This window comes from Coregonus clupeaformis, chromosome 15 (assembly GCF_020615455.1).
Source record: "Coregonus clupeaformis isolate EN_2021a chromosome 15, ASM2061545v1, whole genome shotgun sequence".
NCBI classification, from domain to species: Eukaryota; Metazoa; Chordata; class Actinopteri; order Salmoniformes; family Salmonidae; genus Coregonus; species Coregonus clupeaformis.
Genome location: NC_059206.1, coordinates 23,461,025 through 23,483,079, shown reverse-complemented (window position 1 = coordinate 23,483,079; position 22,055 = coordinate 23,461,025). Strand labels below are relative to the sequence as shown.

The following is a 22,055-nucleotide window of genomic DNA, read 5'->3' as shown; positions in this document are numbered from 1 at the left end:
TGCTACGCTGACGATACACAACTAATCTTCTCCTTTCCCCCTTCTGATAACCAGGTCGCGAATCGCATCTCTGCATGTCTGGCAGACATATCAGTATGGATGACGGATCACCACCTCAAGCTGAACCCTGGCAAGACGGAGCTGCTCTTCCTCCCGGGGAAGGACTGCCCGTTCCATGATCTCGCCATCACGGTTGACAACTCCGCTGTGTCCTCCTCCCAGAGTGCGAAGAGCCTAGGCGTGACCCTGGACAACACCCTGTCGTTCTCCGCCAACATCAAGGCGGTGACCCGCTCCTGCAGGTTCATGCTCTACAACATTCGGAGAGTACGACCCTGCCTTACACAGGAAGCGGCACAGGTCCTAATCCAGGCACTTGTCATCTCCCGTCTGGACTACTGCAACTCGCTGTTGGCTGGCCTCCCTGCCTGTGCCATTAAACCCCTACAACTCATCCAGAATGCCGCAGCCCGTCTGGTGTTCAACCTTCCCAAGTTCTCTCACGTCACCCCCTCCTCCGCACACTCCACTGGCTTCCAGTTGAAGCTCGCATCCGCTACAAGACCATGGTGCTTGCCTATGGAGCAGTGAGGGGAACGGCACCTCTGTACCTTCAGGCTCTGATCAGTCCCTACACCCAAACGAGGGCATTGCGCTCATCCACCTCTGGCCTGCTGGCTCCTTCCTCTGCGGAAGCATAGTTCCCGCTCAGCCCAGTCAAAACTGTTCGCTGCCCTGGCACCCCAATGGTGGAACAAGCTCCCCTCACGACGCCAGGACAGCGGAGTCACTCACCACCTTCCGGAGACATTTGAAACCCCACCTCTTTAAGGAATACCTGGGATAGGATAAAGGAATCCTTCTACCCCCCAATTGTAAAGTGGTTATCCCACTGGCTATAGGGTGAACGCACCAATTTGTGAGTCGCTCTGGCTAAGAGCGTCTGCTAAATGACGTTAATGTGCCCTTGAGCAAGGCACTTAACCCTAATTGCTCCTGTAAGTCGCTCTGGATAAGAGCGTCTGCTAAATGACTAAAATGTAAATGTAAATGTAATGTATGTACTTGAAAATGTATCAATTTACCGATTCGGCCACTTGGGTACATTTGGGCAAACTCGTGAGGGACTCCTGGGTGACATCATACTAAATGTTATGTAGCTCCCTTATTCTTGAAGGAATCAGTCTGAAACTTTGCACATACACTGTTGCCCTCTTGTAGACAACATCCAGCTTCCTATCTGAATGTATGGCTTTTCTTTTTAATGTCAAAAATGCAACAAAAATAAAAAGCGTATGTTTTTTGTTTTTGTTTGATCTTTTACCAGATCTATTGTGTTATGTTCTCCTACATTAATTTCACATTTTCACAAACTTCAAAGAGTTTCCTTTCAAATAGTACCAAGAATATGCACATCCTTGCTTCGGGTTCTGAGCTACGGGCAGGTAGATTTGGGGATGTCCTTTTAGGTTGGAAATTGAAAATAAGGGTCAGATCCTTAAGAGGTTAATGACATGAGGAAGTCTTTATAAAATAATTGCACGCTAATATCCTGCCTACCGTTGACTCGAATGGTGAATGCGAGGCGTACTTTAATTAAAAGTTGATTGCGAAATAAAAATAGCTATTTTTAAATCAAAAAAACTGTTAACACACCATTGCATTTAGAACTGTTGTTTGATGCGTAATGACTGGGCTTACAAAAGCACGTTTCACGCCTAGGGTTGCATCCCAAAAGCACGTTTCACTCCAGTACCAGCTTTTTGAGGAGCAGCTCTCACACTGTCTGAGATGCATGACGACTAACGAAAATACACACACGGCAATTTAATTCCACTAAATTACGCAAATGAACCTATAGCCCGATAAGCATGACTGGTCAAATGTATTTACGGCGGCTAACCGATTGACGGCTTACTATTAACATCCCTAGTTGGAAACATACCCACTATATGGAACTATGGGCACTGTGTGGAACATATGGTGTTAATGAAATGATTAGCAACATCTAATACGTTTTACATTTACAGAGCGACTTACAGGAGCAATTAGGGTTAAATGCCTTGCTCAAGGGCAGATACAGATTTTTCACCTAGTCCGCTGGGGGATTCGAACCAGCAACCTTTCGTTTACTGGCACGACGCTCCTAACCGCTAGGCTATCTGCCGCCTCATGAATGGACAAATAGAATGGACAAAATCAAGTCAGTGTCATAAATGACATGTGGCCCATTGTTAACCTGAGCAATGACCACAAATGTTATAGAACGCTTAATTCAAGGTGGTGTACATAGCATTGTATTACCTTCTGCAAGTAGAGGATCATTCCTTTGAGAACAGCATAGAATGTTTTCCAGCCTCGCTTTCCTCTCGGTGCTGGAAAATGAAGGAGGACATTTTAGTGACCAACAACATATCGTTTTAAAAGAGAATTATAGGTACATTATTATTTTGGTAGGAGCGCAAATAGTGCTCAATTGCAATTTCATCTCTAATCTGTTGTGTTAATCACTGATACGATCTGTTTCAGTATTGGGGTCGATCTCATTTAATTCCAGTCAAATAAGGAATTCAATGGAATTCATATAGAGAGATTCAATGTCCAATTCAGCTGTCAGGAATCGGAATGGAATCAAGCCCAGTTCTGGAATTCATTTCAGGTCTTCCCCATTACTTTAAAATCCTTCTTTCATGATATTGACTTCAACAACCGATCAAAACAAAACCCAATCTGATTATGAATAATCTAGCGTGACTCAAAAGTAATCTAAATCATTCAGTTGGAAGACCAACTAAATGCGCCATAACAAAAATACTATTTCCAGCCATGCTACCGGGGAGAGGGTTTTGTCTTTGGCAGACATTCCAATCAGGACTCCGATGTGGGACATGGACTTCATCCTGAGCAGTGCCTGGGGTTGCGTCTCAAATGACACCCTATACCTTTTATAGTGTACTACTTTTGACCAGGGCCCATAGAGTGCACTATATAGGGAATCGGATGCCATTTGGAATGCAGCCCTAGAGTCTGGGGTTCTGAGAATCTCGTCTCTAGCTGGTCATATGTCTGAAAAATGTATGCACTCACTAACTGTAAGTCGCTCTGGATAAGAGCGTCTGCTAAATGACTCAAATGTACAAATGTAAATGTAATACGTTATGGCCCGACTGCAGCCCCCCAGTGGGACAGCGACGTGCATTCTTACAGGGCATCATGTGATTAGCGGGATCAGGGATGAGTGTGGACACTCGTAACCGGAGCTACTTTTAAACTCCATTGTGGTCCCAGCATGGAATGGTATGGGAACGTTAATAACCACTCAGGGGTATGGAAAATATTGGAGGAATGGTCTGAGACTGTTTGGAATGTCCCAGGCTTGGACTAATGTACCTGAAAACAGCCTGCTCTGGAAGGCATCACTATAGTTATTTATGTCGACCATAGAGACTGACAGTTGAGAGGGATTCATTTTGTGTGACTTATCTCCCACGAGCTGTGTCCAGAATTTAAATAGGCCATTGTAAAAATCCGCATAGTGTACATATAAACCTTGACGACAGGACGTGATGCGGAAAACTAATAATCTACCAAAGACATTGATCAAGCAGCTTCTAACACTTTCCTCACCGGTGACCTCTCGTTTCATGCCATATATTCAAATATATTTACTATCAGTCGGAAAGCCATTGTGGTATCTTGGAAGTGAATTCAACTTTCAAACGCCGGTTTACCCTGTGCAGCAGATATTGACTGTAATCTGGATGGTTTTCAGCAGGCATAATAAGCGCAGTGCTAACAAGTCAGCAGGTATTTTCTTCCTGAGGAACTCCTTAAAGTCATTAGAGCCCAGAGATATATGGATGTGAAAGACCAATACCATCCATTCACGTCGGGTTAGCCAGCAGCCGCTGCATCTAAAGTGCACCCGGTAGGGGTTACGCATTACGCAGCAATTCTTTTAATGCCCTATTGGTCTCCGTTTCCAGACACACATCACCATCTTAAGGCAGAGGTGGAATCTGGATCTTCAGACGGGGAAATCGGCCATTAGGGGGATCCTAGAGAGCAGAGGTTTGTCACAACGTTCAGTCTTTGAACCGAGAGGCTGCAGCAAATCAGCATTTCAAAAAGCCCCAAAATCCCATCCCTCATTAGAATGGTATGAATTAGAAAAATATGTTTCTCTGACTGATGCTAGTTAGGAAACCACAGAATGCTAATAATATCCTGAGTGGGCATATGAAATATATGCTGAGCACAGTGCCATTTTAAATATAATATGTTACGTACTGTATGTAGGTGACATTTAAAATTTGTTCTGCTTGGGTTCATCTGAAGGCATACTTCAAAAGAAAACAGAGAAAATCGGTCTAAGACACACTTACTTTTCTTGCCGTCCATGTCGGCGTGGATTTTGCGGGCCAGGAAGCCCATTTTGTAGACTGCGGCGTTGGGGTCGTGGGCAATGTCCAGGAAGGGGTTACTGCCACTGCTGATCCGCGTGATGCTTTTATTGTCCTTGTCTGCCAGCTCAGACAGAGACTTCTTCAGCTCATCTCCATCTCTGGAAATAAAACCCACAAATAGGATTGTGTGTTATGGATGTTGGCTAGGGTTAGGGTAAGAGGTATGCTAACTTTGATAATATTCCCTGAATAGATAGAGGCGATTTGGCTTTTATCTCCTCCCATCATTTGGGTTATTTTCTAGTGGAACAGAGGCTGTGCTTTTGGAGCTTTCTGGTTGTTTCCATTGATGACGATTCAAAACCGTCATTTTGACTTTTACCACGACTGACTGGGGGGTGGGGGTGAAGGACAGTTTGGGAAAGCCTGGGATATCCACTGTAGTTGTACATCCTACTGAACCACTCCACTTTAGTATTATGTACTACTGAACCACTGTTGTACTATTGACCATTTAGAATGTTGTTTGATGCTTTGTTGGCGTGCTATGCTTTCACTAGGGGACTCCCAGTGGGGGTGTTAGTGCAGTCGGAAACAACGGCCCCATTCAGACGGCTCTACTAACAGCACCCTGTCCGCCTTCATCACAATCAATTCTGGGACCTCAGCGTCATGACACACCATGGTGCGCATGCACACACAATCACTGGGTCGATCAGCACCACACACAGGACACAATGCCATTACACCAATGAGTGGTCTTTGAGAGTCTGTCAGTTTCTATTCACGAACCCAGAGCTCTTAAATGAACTCTAAATATGGTATTGTTTATGGAACTGTTGGTGATTTTGAAACTCCTAAAGATAGTTCTCAGTAAACAAAAGGAAAAAGGATTACTGCAGTATCCCACCCAGACATTTCACAGGTGTCCTCTAACTGAAGGAGCTAGTTGCAGTGCCTGCCTAGTCAAGGTCTACAGTACACCCTTGCACACATTTCACATTCGACAGCCTCAGATCAGAGGTAGGTTATGAATTTATTCCAAGACACTAAATATACCTTTGAGTACGGTCATGTATGGTAATTAATCTGTGGATGAAGTATCACATCACCCAGACAGATCTGTCCGTCCACCCTAACTGAGCCGTGGGATGGTAATGAATACAACCTGCTCAGGGGTATCACTATGAGGCTAAAGGTGCTTTTAAAACAGCAACAGAGTTCATTAGCTGAGCAGTGAGAAAACTGTGCATGGATCAATAACATTGCATTCACTCCACATTACTGGCCTGTATGACAAGAGTTAAAAGGAAGAAGCCTGTGCTAAAGAAATCCATTCCAAATCCTGTTTGCAACAAGGCCTTTAAGTAACACCGCAAGAGAACAGATTTAAAAGTAAAGCAGCAAAATGTGACAACTGTGCATGGGTGTTCAGACTTTCACCATAGGTATTGTATACAGTATGTGGGAAAACCAAACCCAAACATTTCATACCAATGTACTATATACACACTGTATTATAGCCTATTCTGTGCCATTGGGGTGAACAAAATGTAAGTGAACCAAGGTGCGAAATTTGGCACATGACGTCATAAAGGGATATTTCTCCCTTGAAAGTAACTTTGTCAAACATTTGTATACCTTGATCAACCTGAACTTGTATTTACTCCATGTATCCATAAAAACCTCTGCAAAAGGAATAAAAACATTTTGCCAGAAGGAATGGGAAAAAAATTGCACCATTACATTTTTGCACAACTGTTCCAAAAAACTACTTCAAATTTGCACACAAAACAGCAAACGATATGTTGAAAAGTTAATTGCTAAGACAGCTGTACATACCTTGTTCTCCATCCTTGAATTCATATATACAGTGCATTCGGAAGGTATTCAGACCCCTTGACTTTTTCCACATTTTGTTACATTACAACCTTATTCTAAAATCTATTAAATTGTTTTTTTCTCCCTCATCAATCTACACACAACACCCTATAATGACAAAGCAAAAACAGGTTTATATAATTGTTTGTAAATGTATGTAGAGTTGAAGTCGGAAGTTTACAAACACTTAGGTTGGAGTCATTAAAACTCGTTTTTCAACCACTCCACAAATTTCTTGTTAAACTATAGTTTTGGCAAGTCAGTTAGGACATTTACTTTGTGCATGACAAGTAATTTTTCCAACAATTGTTGACAGATTATTTCACTTATAATTCACTGTATCACAATTCCAGTGGGTCAGAAGTTTACATACATTACGTTGACTGTGCCTTTAAACAGCATGGAAAATTCCAGAAAATGATGTCATGGCTTTAGAAGTTTCTGACATCATTTGAGTCAATTGGAGGTGTACAGTGAGGGGAAAAAAGTATTTGATCCCCTGCTGATTTTGTACGTTTGCCCACTGACAAAGACATGATCAGTCTATAATTTTAATGCTAGGTTTATTTGAACAGTGAGAGACAGAATAACAACAAAATAATCCAGAAAAACGCATGTAAAAAATGTTATAAATTGATTTGCATTTTAATGAGGGAAGTAAGTATTTGACCCCTCTGCAAAACATTACTTAGTACTTGATGGCAAAACCCTTGTTGGCAATCACAGAGGTCAGACGTTTCTTATAGTTGGCCACCAGGTTTGCACACATCTAAGGAGGGATTTTGTTCCACTCCTCTTTGCAGATCTTGTCCAAGTCATTAAAGGTTTCGAGGCTGACGTTTGGCAACTCGAACCTTCAGCTCCCTCCACAGATTTTCTATGGGATTAAGGTCTGGAGACTGGCTAGGCCACTCCAGGACCTTAATGTGCTTCTCCTTGAGCCACTCCTTTGTTGCCTTGGCCGTGTGTTTTGGGTCATTGTCATGCTGGAATACCCATCCACGACCCATTTTCAATGCCCTGGCTGAGGGAAGAAGGTTCTCACCCAAGATTTGACGATACATGGCCCCGTACATCGTCCCTTTGATGCGGTGAAGTTGTCCTGTCCCCTTAGCAGAAAAACACACCCAAAGCATAATGTTTCCACCTCCATGTTTGACGGTGGGGATGGTGTTCTTGGGGTCATAGACAGCATTCCTCCTCCTCCAAACACGGCGAGTTGAGTTGATGCCAAAGAGCTTGATTTTGGTCTCATCTGACCACAACACTTTCACCCAGTTCTCCTCTGTATCATTCAGATGTTCATTGGCAAACTTCAGACGGCCCTGTATATGTGCTTTCTTGAGCAGGGGGACCTTGCGGGCGCTGCAGGATTTCAGTCCTTCACGGCGTAGTGTGTTACCAATTGTTTTCTTGGTGACTATGGTCCCACCTGCCTTGAGATCATTGACAAGATCCTCCCGTGTAGTTCTGGGCTGATTCTTCACTGTTCTCATGATCATTGCAACTCCACGAGGTGAGATCTTGCATGGAGCCCCAGGCCAAGGGAGATTGACAAGTATTTTGTGTTTCTTCCATTTGCGAATAATCGCACCAACTGTTGTCACCTTCTCACCAAGCTGATTGGCGATGGTCTTGTAGCCCATTCCAGCCTTGTGTAGGTCTACAATCTTGTCCCTGACATCCTTGGAGAGCTCTTTGGTCTTGGCCATGGTGGAGAGTTTGGAATCTGATTGATTGCTTCTGTGGACAGGTGTCTTTTATACTGGTAACAAGCTGAGATTAGTCCCTTTAAGAGTGTGCTCCTAATCTCAGCTCATTACCTGTATAAAAGACAACTGGGAGCCAGAAATCTTTCTGATTGAGAGGGGTCAAATACTTATTTCCCTCATTAAAATGCAAATCAATTTATAACATTTTTGACATGCGTCTTTCTGGATTTTTTTGTTGTTATTCTGTCTCTCACTGTTCAAATAAACCTACCATTAAAATTAGACTGATCATTTCTTTGTCAGTGGGCAAACAAACAAAATCAGCAGGGGATCAAATACTTTTTTCCCTCACTGTACCTGTGGATGTATTTCAAGGCCTACCTTCAAACTCAGTGCCTCTTTGCTTGAGTAATCAGCCAAGACCTCAGAAAAGAAATTGTAGACCTCCACAAGTCTGGTTCATCCTTGGGAGCAATTTCCAAATGCCTGAAGGTACCACGTTCATCTGTACAAACAATAGTACGCAAGTATACACACCATGGGACCACGCAGCCGTCATACCGCTCAGGAAGGAGACACGTTCTGTCTCCTAGAGATGAACGTACTTTGGTGCGAAAAGTGCAAATCAATCCCAGAACAACAGCAAAGGACATTGTGAAGATGCTGGAGGAAACATGTACAAAAGTATCTATATCCACAATAAAACAAGTCCTATATCGACATTACCTGAAAGGCCGCTCAGCAAGGAAGTAGCCACTGCTCCAAAACCGCCATAAAAAAGTCAGACTACGGTTTGTAACTGCACATGGGGACAAAGATTGTACTTTTTGGAGAAATGTGCTCCGGTCTGATAGAACTGTTTGGCCATAATGACCAAAGTTATGTTTGGAGGAAAAGGGTGGTGGCTTGCAAGCCGAAGAACACCATCCCAACCGTGAAGCACGGGGGTGGCAGCATCATGCTGTGAGGGTGCTTTGCTGCAGGAGGGACTGGTGCACTTCACAAAATAGATGGCATCATGAGGAAGGAAAATTATGTGGATATATTGAAGCAACATCTCAAGACATCAGTCAGGAAGTTAAAGCTTGGTCGCAAATGGGTCTTCCAAATGGACAATGACCCCAAGCATACTTCCAAAGTTGTGGCAAAATGGCTTAAGGACAACAAAGTCAAGGTATTGGAGTGGCCATCACAAAGCCCTGACCTCAATCCTATATAAAATGTGTAGGCAGAACTGAAAAGGCGTGTGCGAGCAAGGAGGCCTACAAACCTGACTCAGTTACACCAGCTCTGTCAGGAGGAATGGGCCAAAATTCACCCAACTTATTGTGGGAAGCTTGTGGAAGGCTACCCGAAACGTTTGACCCAAGTTAAACAATTTAAAGGCAATGCTATCAAATGCTAATTGAGTGTATGTAAACTTCTGACCCACTGGGAATGTGATGAAAGAAATAAAAGCTGAAAGAAATAATTCTCTCTACTATTATTCTGACATTTCACATTCTTAAAATAAAGTGGTGATCCTAACTGACCTAAGACAGGGAATTTTTACTAGGATTAAATGTCAGGAATTGTGAAAAACAGAGTTTAAATGTAGTTGGCTAAGGTGTATGTTAACTTCCGACTTCAACTGTATGTATGTATATATAACAACAATTAAAAATTAAATATCACATTTACATAAGTATTCAGACCCTTTACTCAGTACTTTGTTGAAGCACCTTTGGCAGTGATTACAGCCTTGAGTCTTCTTGGGTATGACGCTACAAGCTTGTCACACCTGAATTTGGGGAGTTTCTCCCATTCTTCTCTGCAGATCCTCTCAAACTCTGTCACGTTGGATGGGGAGCATCGCTGCACAGCGATTTTCAGGTCTTTCCAGAGATGTTTGATCAGGTTCAAGTCCAGGCTCTGGCTGGGCCACTCAAGGACATTTAGAGACTTGGCTGTGTGCATAGGGTTGTCGTTCTGTTGAAAGGTGAACCTTCACCCCAGTCTGAGGTCCTGAGCGCTCTGGAGCAGGTTTTCATCAAGGATTTCTGTACTTTGCACGTTCATCTATCCCTCGATTCTGACTAGTCTCCCAGTCCCTGCCGCTGGAAAACATCCCCACAGCATGATGCTGCCACCACCATGCTTCACCGTAGGGATGGTGCCACGTTTCCTCCAGACGTGACGTGGTATGAGAGTCCTTTAGGTGCCTTTTGGCCACTACCGTAAAGGCCTGATTGGTGGAGCGCTGCAGAGATGGTTGTCCTTCTGGAAGGTTCTCCCATCTCCACAGAGGAGCTCTAGAGCTCTGTCAGAGTGACCATCGGGTTCTTGGTCACCTCCCTGACCAAGGCCCTTCTCCCCCGATTGCTCAGTTTGGCCGGGCGGGCAGCTCTAGGAAGAGTCTTGGTGGTTCCAAACTTCTTCCATTTAAGAATGATGGAGGCCACTGTGTTCTTGGGGACCTTCAATGCTGCAGACATTTTTTGGTACACTTCCCCAGATCTGTGCCTCGAAACAATCCTGTCTCGGAGCTCTACGGACAATTCCTTCGACCTCATGGCTTGGTTTTTGCTCTGACATGCACTGTCTGACATGCACAATGCCTTTCAAAATCATGCCCAATCAATTGAATTTACCACAGGTGGACTTCAAATCAAGTTGTAGAAACATCTCAAGGATGATCAATGGAAACAGGATGCACCTAAGCTACATTTCGAGACTCAAAGCAAAGGGTCCAAATACTTATGTAAATAAGGTATGTTTTTTTTTTTTTTATACATTTGCTAACATTTCTAAAAACCAGTTTTCGTTTTGTCATTATAGGGTATTGTGTGTAGATTGAATCCATTTTAGAATAAGGCTGTTACGTAACAAAATGTGGAAAAAGTGAAGTAGTCTGAATACTTTCCGAATGCACTGTACATTTATTTATATACATCTTAGCATTGGCAATTTGCTAGGTTGCTAAACCACAGATTCAAATTTGTTTCCTGTTTTGACTGTGTTCTCGCGGTATTTGGGGTCGATCTCACAGGAATATGGTCTGACTATAGGACACTCCCCAAGGTATAAAAACATTTGAGAACGTTAATTGTCGGGTTTTCTGGTTCAGATGTCATTTAAGCAGGTTTCAATGAACTACTCTCTATTAAAACCAGGTCATCTTTTTTATGACTGGATCAGGACTAGATCATGAGAGAGACTTATTCTGGTTGGTATCTGGTCATATACCCAAATAACTATACGATAAAGAAAAGAAAGGTTGATCATGAAATCATAAAATGCTTCTATGCAACCAGTATAGAACCCGACCATGACATCATAAAATGCTTCTATGCAACCAGTATAGAACCCGACCATGACATCATAAAATGCTTCTATGCAACCAGTATAGAACCCGACCATGACATCATAAAATGCTTCTATGTAACCAGTATAGAACCCGACCATGACATGAAATACATCATAAAGGCATCATTGCAACCTATTTTATTTTGTGCACTACAAAGTGAGCTACTGTGTACCCATAATGTCCCATACTCAGTAACACATCTCCTCATCACACATCCGCCTTGAGGTTTCAGAGTTGGCAGCAATTGAGCAACGTTTACGGATGAGTTTTTTGACCTAACAACAAACGGAAGCCTGAAATAAATTGCTGTAACTGGACTGAACCTAGTTTTAGCACCTGTTTCCCCTGCAGGTTGAGCAATGAACGCCCAAAAACGTAGTGAAATAGTGAAACTATGAATACTTCTGAATCTTGACAAAAACAACTCCCAAAAAGGCCTAACAGACTCCTACTAATCTAATTTTGCTCACGAGGAATGAGTTCTTACTAAAGGCGAGCAGCTGTGGATCAGGAGGGGCTGTGCACAGGTCAGAAATGCTGCAGTGGGGCCATTACCCAAACAAACACCACTAAAACGCATTCTGCAGATAGTCAGGGATTCTTTTACACTGTTAACAGGTTTGAGGGACTTTTTTGATAACTGCTGTGAAGTATTAAATGAAAACAAAGCAGGCCTAATTGATACTTGCAACAAACCATAACTGAATAATGACATAACTGCTTTGAAGACAAGGCCACGATTTTGATCGGTGGCCTACTTTAATACCAGGACATATAACATTATTCAATAACATATTCAAAAACAATGAGGGACTGCCTTCAATGATTTTCATTCAAAATGAAAACCAAATGAAATTCTAACTAAATTCCTAATCAACATGAAGGTCCCCATGGTCTTAGTAGCTGCAGGCTCTTCAAGAAAGACTGGTCTGATCTGGCTTGATTCAAGAGAGACATTTTCTACAAGATTCCTAATATAATTATTTTGGTGTGGTTTTGAGCAAGCAATCTTCTCTAATACATGGATTTGTAAAACGTACTACTTACTTAAGACTGGTCATGCCCTGATAGGGACGGTTTCCCGGACCTAGATTAAGCCTACTGTTAGAACTTTTAAATGAGATTCTCCATTGGGTTTTTAGTCCAAGAATAGGATTCATCTGGGTCTGGAAAGCCGTCTCCTTGTGTAAAATGATTAAAATCTAAATGTGTCTATATGCCTTTGTATGTAGATTAATGTGAAGCAACAGAAAAACTGTTGCTGTGACAACAGAGGCATATTTTTCTCTCAAGGCAGCTATTTCTGGTAAGGGGACAGTGAAGGCTCCTCCATCACACAACACATTCAACTTTAACCATTTCAAATGTAGATTTTAAACAATAATTGAGTAGTGCTAAAATATATCAATTTATGTACCAAGTGTATTCCATTTCATGTTAATGTATCCTTTGGTAGGTCTATGCTACATTTTCAATGACAAATTAAACATCCCTTAATACTGTGGTATTTAAAATCTTCCAGCTGGGGCCCCCTTGAAATCTCAAAAATGTTCCTTTACCTCAAATAACATTGAAATACCACTCTCAAGTAACGCCCCCTTACTATTTTACTCCTGTAAACAACAAATGTATTGCCTTACCTCAGAACTACAAAGCTAATATTCTTGGAAAGTGGAGATGACAACCTGCAATAATGTAAACAAAACTGTGGACAGCCTTTGTTTGCTAGCAAAGGGAGGTAAATAAGTTAATTGTTTCAACGCAGTTAGCTAAGATAATTAGCTAGCTAAGGTTGTTTACAGTTAGCAAACGCTACTACACTCTTTTGCTAGCTACCGTAACGCAGTCATGTCAAACAGATTTCCAAAAATGACAAGGTGTATCGAATTGTGTTTAAATTTAGCAATTGTGATGCACCATCCATGTACATTCGCTTTCTATCCGCTTGGCCAACAGAATGAATTAAGTAAAACAAAACGCAAAATTAAGAACATTTACTTTGAATCAGTGCATGTCTGGCTCTGAGTTAATACAGTGCAGTTGGAGTATTTGTCTGCAAACCTTCTTAGAGTGCTTAAGCAGCAAGGTCACAGAGGTCAGAAACATTGGGTGTGTGAAGCGCCGATTTTAACTAAATGCTAACAACTCTGGTCCCAAACATTTTAGTTGTGACAAAAAAGCAGTGACCGAGGCCTTTCAGATCACCACTGGTCTGTTGCGTCTCCAGTGACCGAGGCCTTTCAGATCACCACTGGTCTGTTGCATCTCCAGTGACCGAGGCCTTTCAGTTCACCACTGGTCTGTTGCATCTCCAGTGACCGAGGCCTTTCAGATCACCACTGGTCTGTTGCATCTCCAGTGACCGAGGCCTTTCAGATCACCACTGGTCTGTTGCGTCTCCAGTGACCGAGGTCTTTCAGATCACCACTGGCCTGTTGCATCTCCAGTGACCGAGACCTTTCAGATCACCACTGGTCTGTTGCATCTCCAGTGACCGAGGCCTTTCAGATCACCACTGGTCTGTTGCATCTCCAGTGACCGAGGCCTTTCAGATCACCACTGGTCTGTTGCGTCTCCAGTGACCGAGGCCTTTCAGATCACCACTGGTCTGTTGCGTCTCCAGTGCCCGAGGCCTTTCAGTTCACCACTGGTCTGTTGCGTCTCCAGTGACCGAGGCCTTTCAGATCACCACTGGCCTGTTGCGTCTCCAGTGACCGAGGCCTTTCAGATCACCACTGGCCTGTTGATCCCCTGTAGCTCAGTTGGTAGAGCATGACGCTTGCAACTACAGGGTTGTGAGTTCGTTTCCCACGGGGGGCCAGTATGAAAATGTATGCACTCACTAACTGTAAGTCGCTATGGATAAGAGAGTCTGCTAAATGACAAATGTAAAATGTTGTAGCTCCAGTGAGATGCCTTTGTAGATTACTAATGCCACAATAGGCCTGCTTCATTCCTTATTACTTATCAGGGAGACAGATTGTCATGTTTTTCTAATGCTAATTACAATACACTGCTTAGCTGTCACCTGTCCTATCATTTAGCTGATGATATACAAACACATACACTACCAGTCAAACGTTTGGACACACCTACTCATGCAAGGGTTTTTCTTTATTTTTACTATTTTCTACAATAGTAGTTAAGACATCAAAACTATGAAATAACACATATTGAATCATGTAGTATCCAAAAAAAGTGTTAAACAAATCAAAATATATTTTATATTTGAGTTTCTTCAAAGTAGCCACCTCAGCCTTGATGACAGCATTGCACACTCTTGGCATTCTCTCAACCAGCTTCATGAGGTAGTCACCTGGAATGCATTTCAATTAACAGGTGTGCCTTCTTAAAAGTTAATTTGTGGAATTGCTTTCCTTCTTAATGCGTTTGAGCCAATCAGTTGTGTTGTGACAAGGTAGGGGTGGTATACAGAAGATAGCCCTATTTGGTAAAAGACAAAGGCCATATTATGGCAAGAACAGCTCAAATAAGCAAAGAGAAATGACAGTCCATCATTACTTTAAGACATGAAGGTCAGTCAATACGGAACATTTCAATAACTTTGAAAGTTTCTTCAAGTGCAGTCGCAAAAACCATCAAGCGTTATGATGAAACTGGCTCTCATGAGGACCGCCACAGGTTACCAGCCTCAGAAATTGCAGCCCAAATAAATGCTTCACAGAGTTAAAGTAACAGACATCTCAACATCAACTGTTCAGAGAAGACTGTGAATCAGGCCTTCATGGTCAAATTGCTGCAAAGAAACCACTACTAAAAGACACCAATAAGAAGAAGAGACTTGCTTGGGCCAAGAAACACAAGCAATGGACATTAGACCGGTGGAAATGTGTCCTTTGGTCTGGAGTCCAAATGTGAGATTTTTGGTTCCAACCGCGGTGTCTTTGTGAGACGCAGTGTGGGTGAACGGATGATCTCCGCATGTGTAGTTCCCACCATGAAGCATAGAGGAGGTGGTGTTATGGTGTGGGGGTGCTTTGCTGGTGACACGGTCTGATTTATTTAGAATTCAAGACACACTTAACCAGCATGGCTACCACAGCATTCTGCAGCGATACGCCATCCCATCTGGTTTGGGCTTAGTGGGACTATCATTTGTTTTTCAACAGGACAATGACCCAACACACCTCCAGGCTGTGTAGGGGCTATTTGACCAAGAAGGAGAGTGATGGAGTGTTGCAACAGATGACCTGGCCTCCACAATCACCTGACCTCAACCCAATTGAGATGGTTTGGGATGAGTTGGACCGCAGAGTGAAGGAAAAGCAGCCAACAAGTGCTCAGCATATGTGGGAACTCCTTCAAGACTGTTGGAAAAGCATTCCAGGTAAAGCTGGTTGAGAGAATGCCAAGAGTGTAGAAAGCTGTCATCAAGGCAAAGGGTGGCTACTTTGAAGAATCTCAAACATAAAATATATTTTGATTTGTTTAACACTTTTTTGGTTACTACATGATTTCATGTGTTATTTCATAGTTTTGATGTCTTCACTATTATTCTACAATGTAGAAAATAGTGAAAATAAAGAAAAACCCTTGAATGAGTAGGCGTGTCCAAACTTTTAACTGGTACTGCACATTTACAGCTTTGTTTGAACATAGTCCCTCAGGTCTCTTTAGTCTTAAGAAAATCATTAAAAAAAACGATAAGATACAATAATGAGTCATTTTAGATGAGTCCCAAATTATAAAAAATTCAATATCATCCAGTATAACTTGAAGTGTGGCAATTTTAAATATGGAAATGTGCATTGTTGTAAATGTCTTTAGAAGTCTACAAACATTGAAAATAAAAACATGATTTCTTATCGACTGAACACTCCATTGTCACTAACTCGCTCCCCGCAGAACTCGATTTACTCAACACATAATTGACACGGTATTTCTCTGCATCGTTTAACTAGTTTATATTTCAGTGGAGTACATTTGCGCAATTCATCTGCCACCAACTAGATAATTGACTGTGGCGCCCATTGCTTCCAATTTATTTTCGAGGCCTGCAACATAAATAAATGGGTGCCCAATGTAATTAAATGGGGCCATCTGAAACAGTTTATTCATGGGATCATGTTGCTATGTTGCCCTTTAGAATGGTACTCTGGGTCAGTGTAAATGCTGAGACATTGCCTCGTTCCTTCTAGGAGGTAGAGTAGTAGAAAGTGGAAGATGCCAGGGTGATCCCAGGCAAAAACAGCACTTCTATAAATATATGTTTTCAATCCTACGCAACCGTGTATTTCTAAACATTTTATTCATATACAGTATCGACATGTTTCTCCTATTGGAGCATGAATGCTTATGTTTAGAATTCAAAATAGAATCTTACTTACATGGCCCATTCCAGCTTGTCGTTTTTGATTGAGTTGTGCAAGGCCTGTGAAGAAAATCAATCTATTAGTATACATTATTTTAAAAGATTTTCTGAGCTGGTGTATGATGGTTCAAAACCCTGTATTGACATCTTGACAGCTTCCATCACATCACCATCTTCTAAACCATTTTGCGCACACACACAGACCCCTCTAAAAACAGTAAGACCATAAGGCTAAATAAAGCAAGACACATATAGTGGTAGCCTACGTGTTTACATGCACCACTGGCAGAGTGTCCATCTCAGGGTGGCTGGTATTCATCTACAGTGCATTACAGAGAAGAGATATTGACAGCTGAGGGGAAGTTGACAACGTTATCGATGGTTATGGGGTAGAAAAACCAAAAGCGCTGGACTCGCAGTGGGCCAACAACACGGGCGCTTCCTTCCTTTAGTAAACAAGCAAGCAGAAAAATGAGTATCATCACTTTGAAAAGCCCCATGCCGCGCCCAATCGGTCAAATAATATTCCGTGGAAATACCAAAAGGAGCTTTTAACCAGGAAGGAAATGCAGCCATTTGATCCCTGGGATGTCCCCTAAGACCAGTAACACTGCAGACTCAACACTAACACGTCCAGACACAGATTAAGTCCCTGGTCTAACAAGTGGTTATTTACTGGAAAGCTCTGTCCTCACCCACAGATGGAAATACAGTAATACAAAAACAGGCTATTGATTTAAACAGATGTCGAGTTAAGGAGAAAAGCTCCAATGCACAAACCATGCAACTCAAAACCAGCAGTCTAGATACATTCAAACAATTCCAGTCAGTTGTAAATGCCGTGCGAGAAAAACCGTGTCTTTGACTTCAGAATCAATAATGCTTGTTCTCCGTCTCCTCTGCATGCAGAGTTTCCTAATTCAATCTCCCAAAACGTAAATCTCCAAAACACACTGCAACTGGAGTCACAGTCAAGCAGGGCCATGCTTTTACCTTCTCATGTTTCTCCTTCTCATGTTTCTCCTTCTTTTCTTTTTCAGATGCAAATTCGGTGGAGTGGGACGTTTTCAGTGACTTGGAGCGGTGCTGCGGCGCCCGACGCATCGACTCCTCCCTGCCATATTTGACCGAGCTGCTGCCGGGCCGCCGATGGCTGCCTGTCCCCTGGACACTGTTTACTCCGATCATCTCCGAAAAAAGGCAGCTACAAAAACAGACACGAGACCAAGCAGTAGCGAGAGAGAGACCTGGAGAAGCTCCTAGATGCACAGCTGTCCCAGAGACCCTGCGCTTGTTCCAGCCCCTGCAGCGGGTAGTGGTGGTGGTGGGGGGTAGCGGGTTTCACTGAAGCCGAGGCAACGAGAGAGAGAGAGACAGAGCAGGAATGATCATATACCACGTCCACACTCTTTCAAAGCACCAGCAGTGCTGCCTTCTCCAGCATCGCTCCACTAGTGTTCGGATTCAGAGCGATAGTCCCAGTGAGAGCCTGGCGTCAGTGAGTTACACACAGAGAAGAGGGAGGGAGGGAGGGAGGAAGAGGAAGACGACAAACCCTCCTCCCTTTCCAAAACTAAGGCAAATGTATATCGCTTCATTTAAATTCGCCACAGGTCACTGAACCTGCCGCGTAAAAACAACTACACTGGGCAGAAACCTCGGGCTTTTCCACTGGCTTGTGGTAGACACCTGATGCCTAATGGACTGATCAGCCCAATGAGCAAACAGCACTGCTTTCACATCACTTCGGATTCATTCAATGCGTAAATCGAGCAAAATCGATAATCCAGAGCAATTACCGAATTCAGAGTGCGATTAAATGCAAAATCAATTATTAAACGCTTGGGATTACGCAGCTGGTTCCAATTATTCCAACAAGCCAACTGGGAAATGATGAGGGGCTGGCTAAATGAATTAACACAATGAACCAGAACCACAATGTCGATCATGCCTGATAGAGCACAGCCCCCCTCCCCCCACAACACACACGGTCACTCAAATTAAACTAAAACAAGTCATTGGGATGAGTATGAAAACACAAACTAGAGTAAAAATCATGACATACTGGAGTCTAAAAGGCTTGATCAAATTGGCATTTCAGTGAGCTTTTAAGGTTTTGCAAATGAGAATCTTAATCTCCGACAGGGAACATGGGTGTTTTTCTATGAATAAACATGACAGCTCTTAGACCTGCCACCAGCTTTAACTTGCACAACCATGGACCCAAAAGCACTGATACGAACTAAATTCAGAGGTGTAATGTACAGTTGCATTGTTTCATTGGAGTTGGCATGAGTCTGTCGGTGAAAATGTCCAAAACATTTCATTTGGGACCATCTCACACCAGTGATATTAAACGGCAATTTTGGGTATGTGCCATGTTCTGTGGAAATTTGTTGGACTAAAATAAAAATGGTAGCAAATTTGCACCGCTGGGAATGGGCTCATTGGTTAGATAATTAACTCTGCCAATTCCCTTCAATTGTCTGTGGATTCCATTGTGTAGTTATCTTGTGTTTTGACGAGCTGAAAAATTCATCTTTATATAAGCCATGTGTCATAAATCCTCACCACTTATTAAATTTGTTCTCCAAATACGTATAGAAAAATAGCAAGAGTTCTATACTGTTATTTACCATATTGTGGTCACATGCAAATCAACGTGGCTTCATGTGATCACTGAGGCTTCATGTGATCACCTGATGTCATCAACGTGGCTTCATGCGATCACTGAGGCAGTGGCCTGATGTCATCAACGTGGCTTCATGTGATCACTGAGGCAGTGGCCTGATGTCATCAACGTGGCTTCATGTGATCACTGAGGCAGTGGCCTGATGTCATCAACGTGGCTTCATGTGATCACTGAGGCAGTGGCCTGATGTCATCAACGTGGCTTCATGCGATCACTGAGGCAGTGGCCTGATGTCATCAACGTGGCTTCATGTGATCACTGAGGCAGTGGCCTGATGTCATCAATGTGGCTTCATGTGATCACTGAGGCAGTGGCCTGATGTCATCATCTTAGCCATCTGTTCCTTGGCTGTTTGCAGGAGAGAATGTTGCTGAACCATGTCTCCTGGCGTCTCCTGCAGCACTCAGGCTGCTCCCATTTCTCCCCAGTGCTGCTCAGCCTCTTTCCCACTGTGTGGTACTTTGTGTTTTATCAGAGATCTGTATATAATGAGGAGATGCTCATGTCTCTGCCCTAACAACAGGAGTCGTTGTCCCAAAGACGGGAAGGAAACTTAGGTCCAAAATAAGCCCGTAGAAAGGCATTGGGCTTATTTTGGCGAGATTTTGGCGACTCACTTCCATAACATACCCCGAGACCACACGTATATCCACCAGATTCAGCAGAAAAAAAAGTGGGTGTGACAGGCCGACGACAGGGTAATTCATTTTGGCTTACAACATTGTGACACAGCAAATTAAAGTCTCATGAGACTGTAAAACACGAAGGGATAGTCAGAGTAGCTATGATTAACTCATCAACACAGTGTAACTGATATAACTACACCAATCATTGGTTTAAATAAAGTTCATTCAAAACGTTTTTTCTTTACCATTTAAATTTCATCCAATATTTCTACCATTCATGTACTAACCAAGATCCTTTAGTGGAAATCTATAGCAGATCATTAAAGCTGGTGATGTCACAGGCTTATAGCCACTCCCCTCAGCATCATTGAGATTCATTGCATGCTTTTACTTTGACAATTATGATGCCATTTGAAAAGGTTTTACGTCTAGATGAAGACAGAGCGTCATAGACGGACAACACCCTTTGAAGTAACCTGAGATGAGTAGAAAGAGATTGACAGAAATGGCAACTACCTCTACTCAATCATTTTGCTAATGGGTATTTTGTATCATTTGAAACAAACATGTACATGAAGGAATACAGCAGCACAACAGACTGTTACAGGGTTTACATCTGTTCAGCCGGAGTGTGTGTGTTTGGCTCGCGGCCCAGTGTTTGGAAAGGGACACCTTTAGTTGTTTTTTCTTGTAGCGCATTGCTCACGCTACTCTGATGCCCAGCCAGCTACATGTGGGAGGCTTTCTGTTGTGATGGGGGTTTTGTGAGGCTTTCTGTTGTGATGTGGGTTTTGTGAGGCGTTGTGTTGTGAAGGGGGTTTTGTGAGGCTGTGTGTTGTGAAGTGGGTTTTGTGAGGCGTTGTGTTGTGGAGGAGGATTTGTGAGGCTTTCTGTTGTGTTGTGGAGGGGTTTTGTGAGGCTGTGTTGTGTGTTGTGGAGGGGGTTTTGTGAGGCGTTGTGTTGTGGAGGGGGATTTGTGAGTCTGTGTGTTGTGTTGTGGAGGGGGATTTGTGAGGCTTTCTATTGTGTTGTGGAGGGGTTTTGTTAGGCTTTCTGTTGTGGAGGGGGTTTTGTGAGGCTGAGCATATGGCGCTCATTGTCTTTATGTTAATACAGTTGATGAACTCTGAATAAATGATGACTATAACCTTACAAAGGAATTTTCTGCACTTTCCTACTCATCTTGCTGTCACCTCTCCCATTTCATAGCCCGTCATCTGAGAAGCTTTAAGTAATAAAGCAAGGTAAGATGATTGATAAGGACCAGCTATGTAAGGATGATTTGTAGCACTGCTCCCGACCATTGTAACTCTCGGTGACGATACAGTTTATTACCCTTAATAAATAGTGTACAACAGAAAATATGCTAATGGTTGCAGAAAACTACCCAAGCATGTTTTTCACTATCTCTAAATGGAACTATCACTTTTTTCAGATAACATTTCAATTTAAAATCACACCATCATGAGAATGAGAACTACTTAAATCAACCGCGTTAACCACTAGCGTGCTCTGCTGGGCCCCGATTTAAGATTCAGTGTTTGGGGTTATACTTCCATTATGTGACTTGACCATGTTACTGTACCATTGAGAGCATCCTGACTGGCTGCATCACCGCCTGGTATGGCAACTGCTCGGCCTCCGACCGCAAGGCACTACAGAGGGTAGTACGTACGGCCCAGTACATCACTGGGGCCAAGCTTCCTGCCATCCAGGACCTCTAAACCAGGCGGTGTCAGAGGAAGGCCCTAAAAATTGTCAAAGACTCCAGACACCCTAGTCATAGACTGTTCTCTCTGCTACCGCACGGCAAGCGGTACCGGAGCGCCAAGTCTAGGTCCAAAAGGCTTCTTAACAGCTTCTACCCCCAAGCCAAAATACTCCTGAACAGCTAACCATGGCTACCCGGACTATTTGTTTTGATCAGTAATCACATCTTCAACAGATTGGACTCATTCATTCACTGTGGATCTGGGTGGCTTACATGGCAACAAGCTGTTCAGCATTAGCAATTTAATCAGATCAGATAAAGCGATCTGTTTATTATACAAGTGACTACT

The 22,055-nt window shown here is 42.9% G+C and overlaps 1 protein-coding gene across 5 annotated transcripts in view; it reads right to left on the bottom strand.

The window, feature by feature from the left end:
- psd3l (pleckstrin and Sec7 domain containing 3, like) overlaps positions 1–22,055 on the bottom strand; it is a 143,104-nt gene that overhangs the window by 26,793 nt on the left and 94,256 nt on the right. For all 5 annotated transcript variants that reach the window (XM_041897438.2, XM_041897439.2, XM_041897440.2 and 2 more), the window contains 3 exons: positions 16,694–16,737; positions 4,386–4,564; positions 2,305–2,375 (listed from right to left, as the gene is read on the bottom strand). In XM_041897438.2, coding sequence (XP_041753372.2) covers positions 2,305–2,375; positions 4,386–4,564; positions 16,694–16,737 — 294 coding nt within the window. The remainder of the gene's footprint in view (positions 1–2,304; positions 2,376–4,385; positions 4,565–16,693; positions 16,738–22,055) is intronic.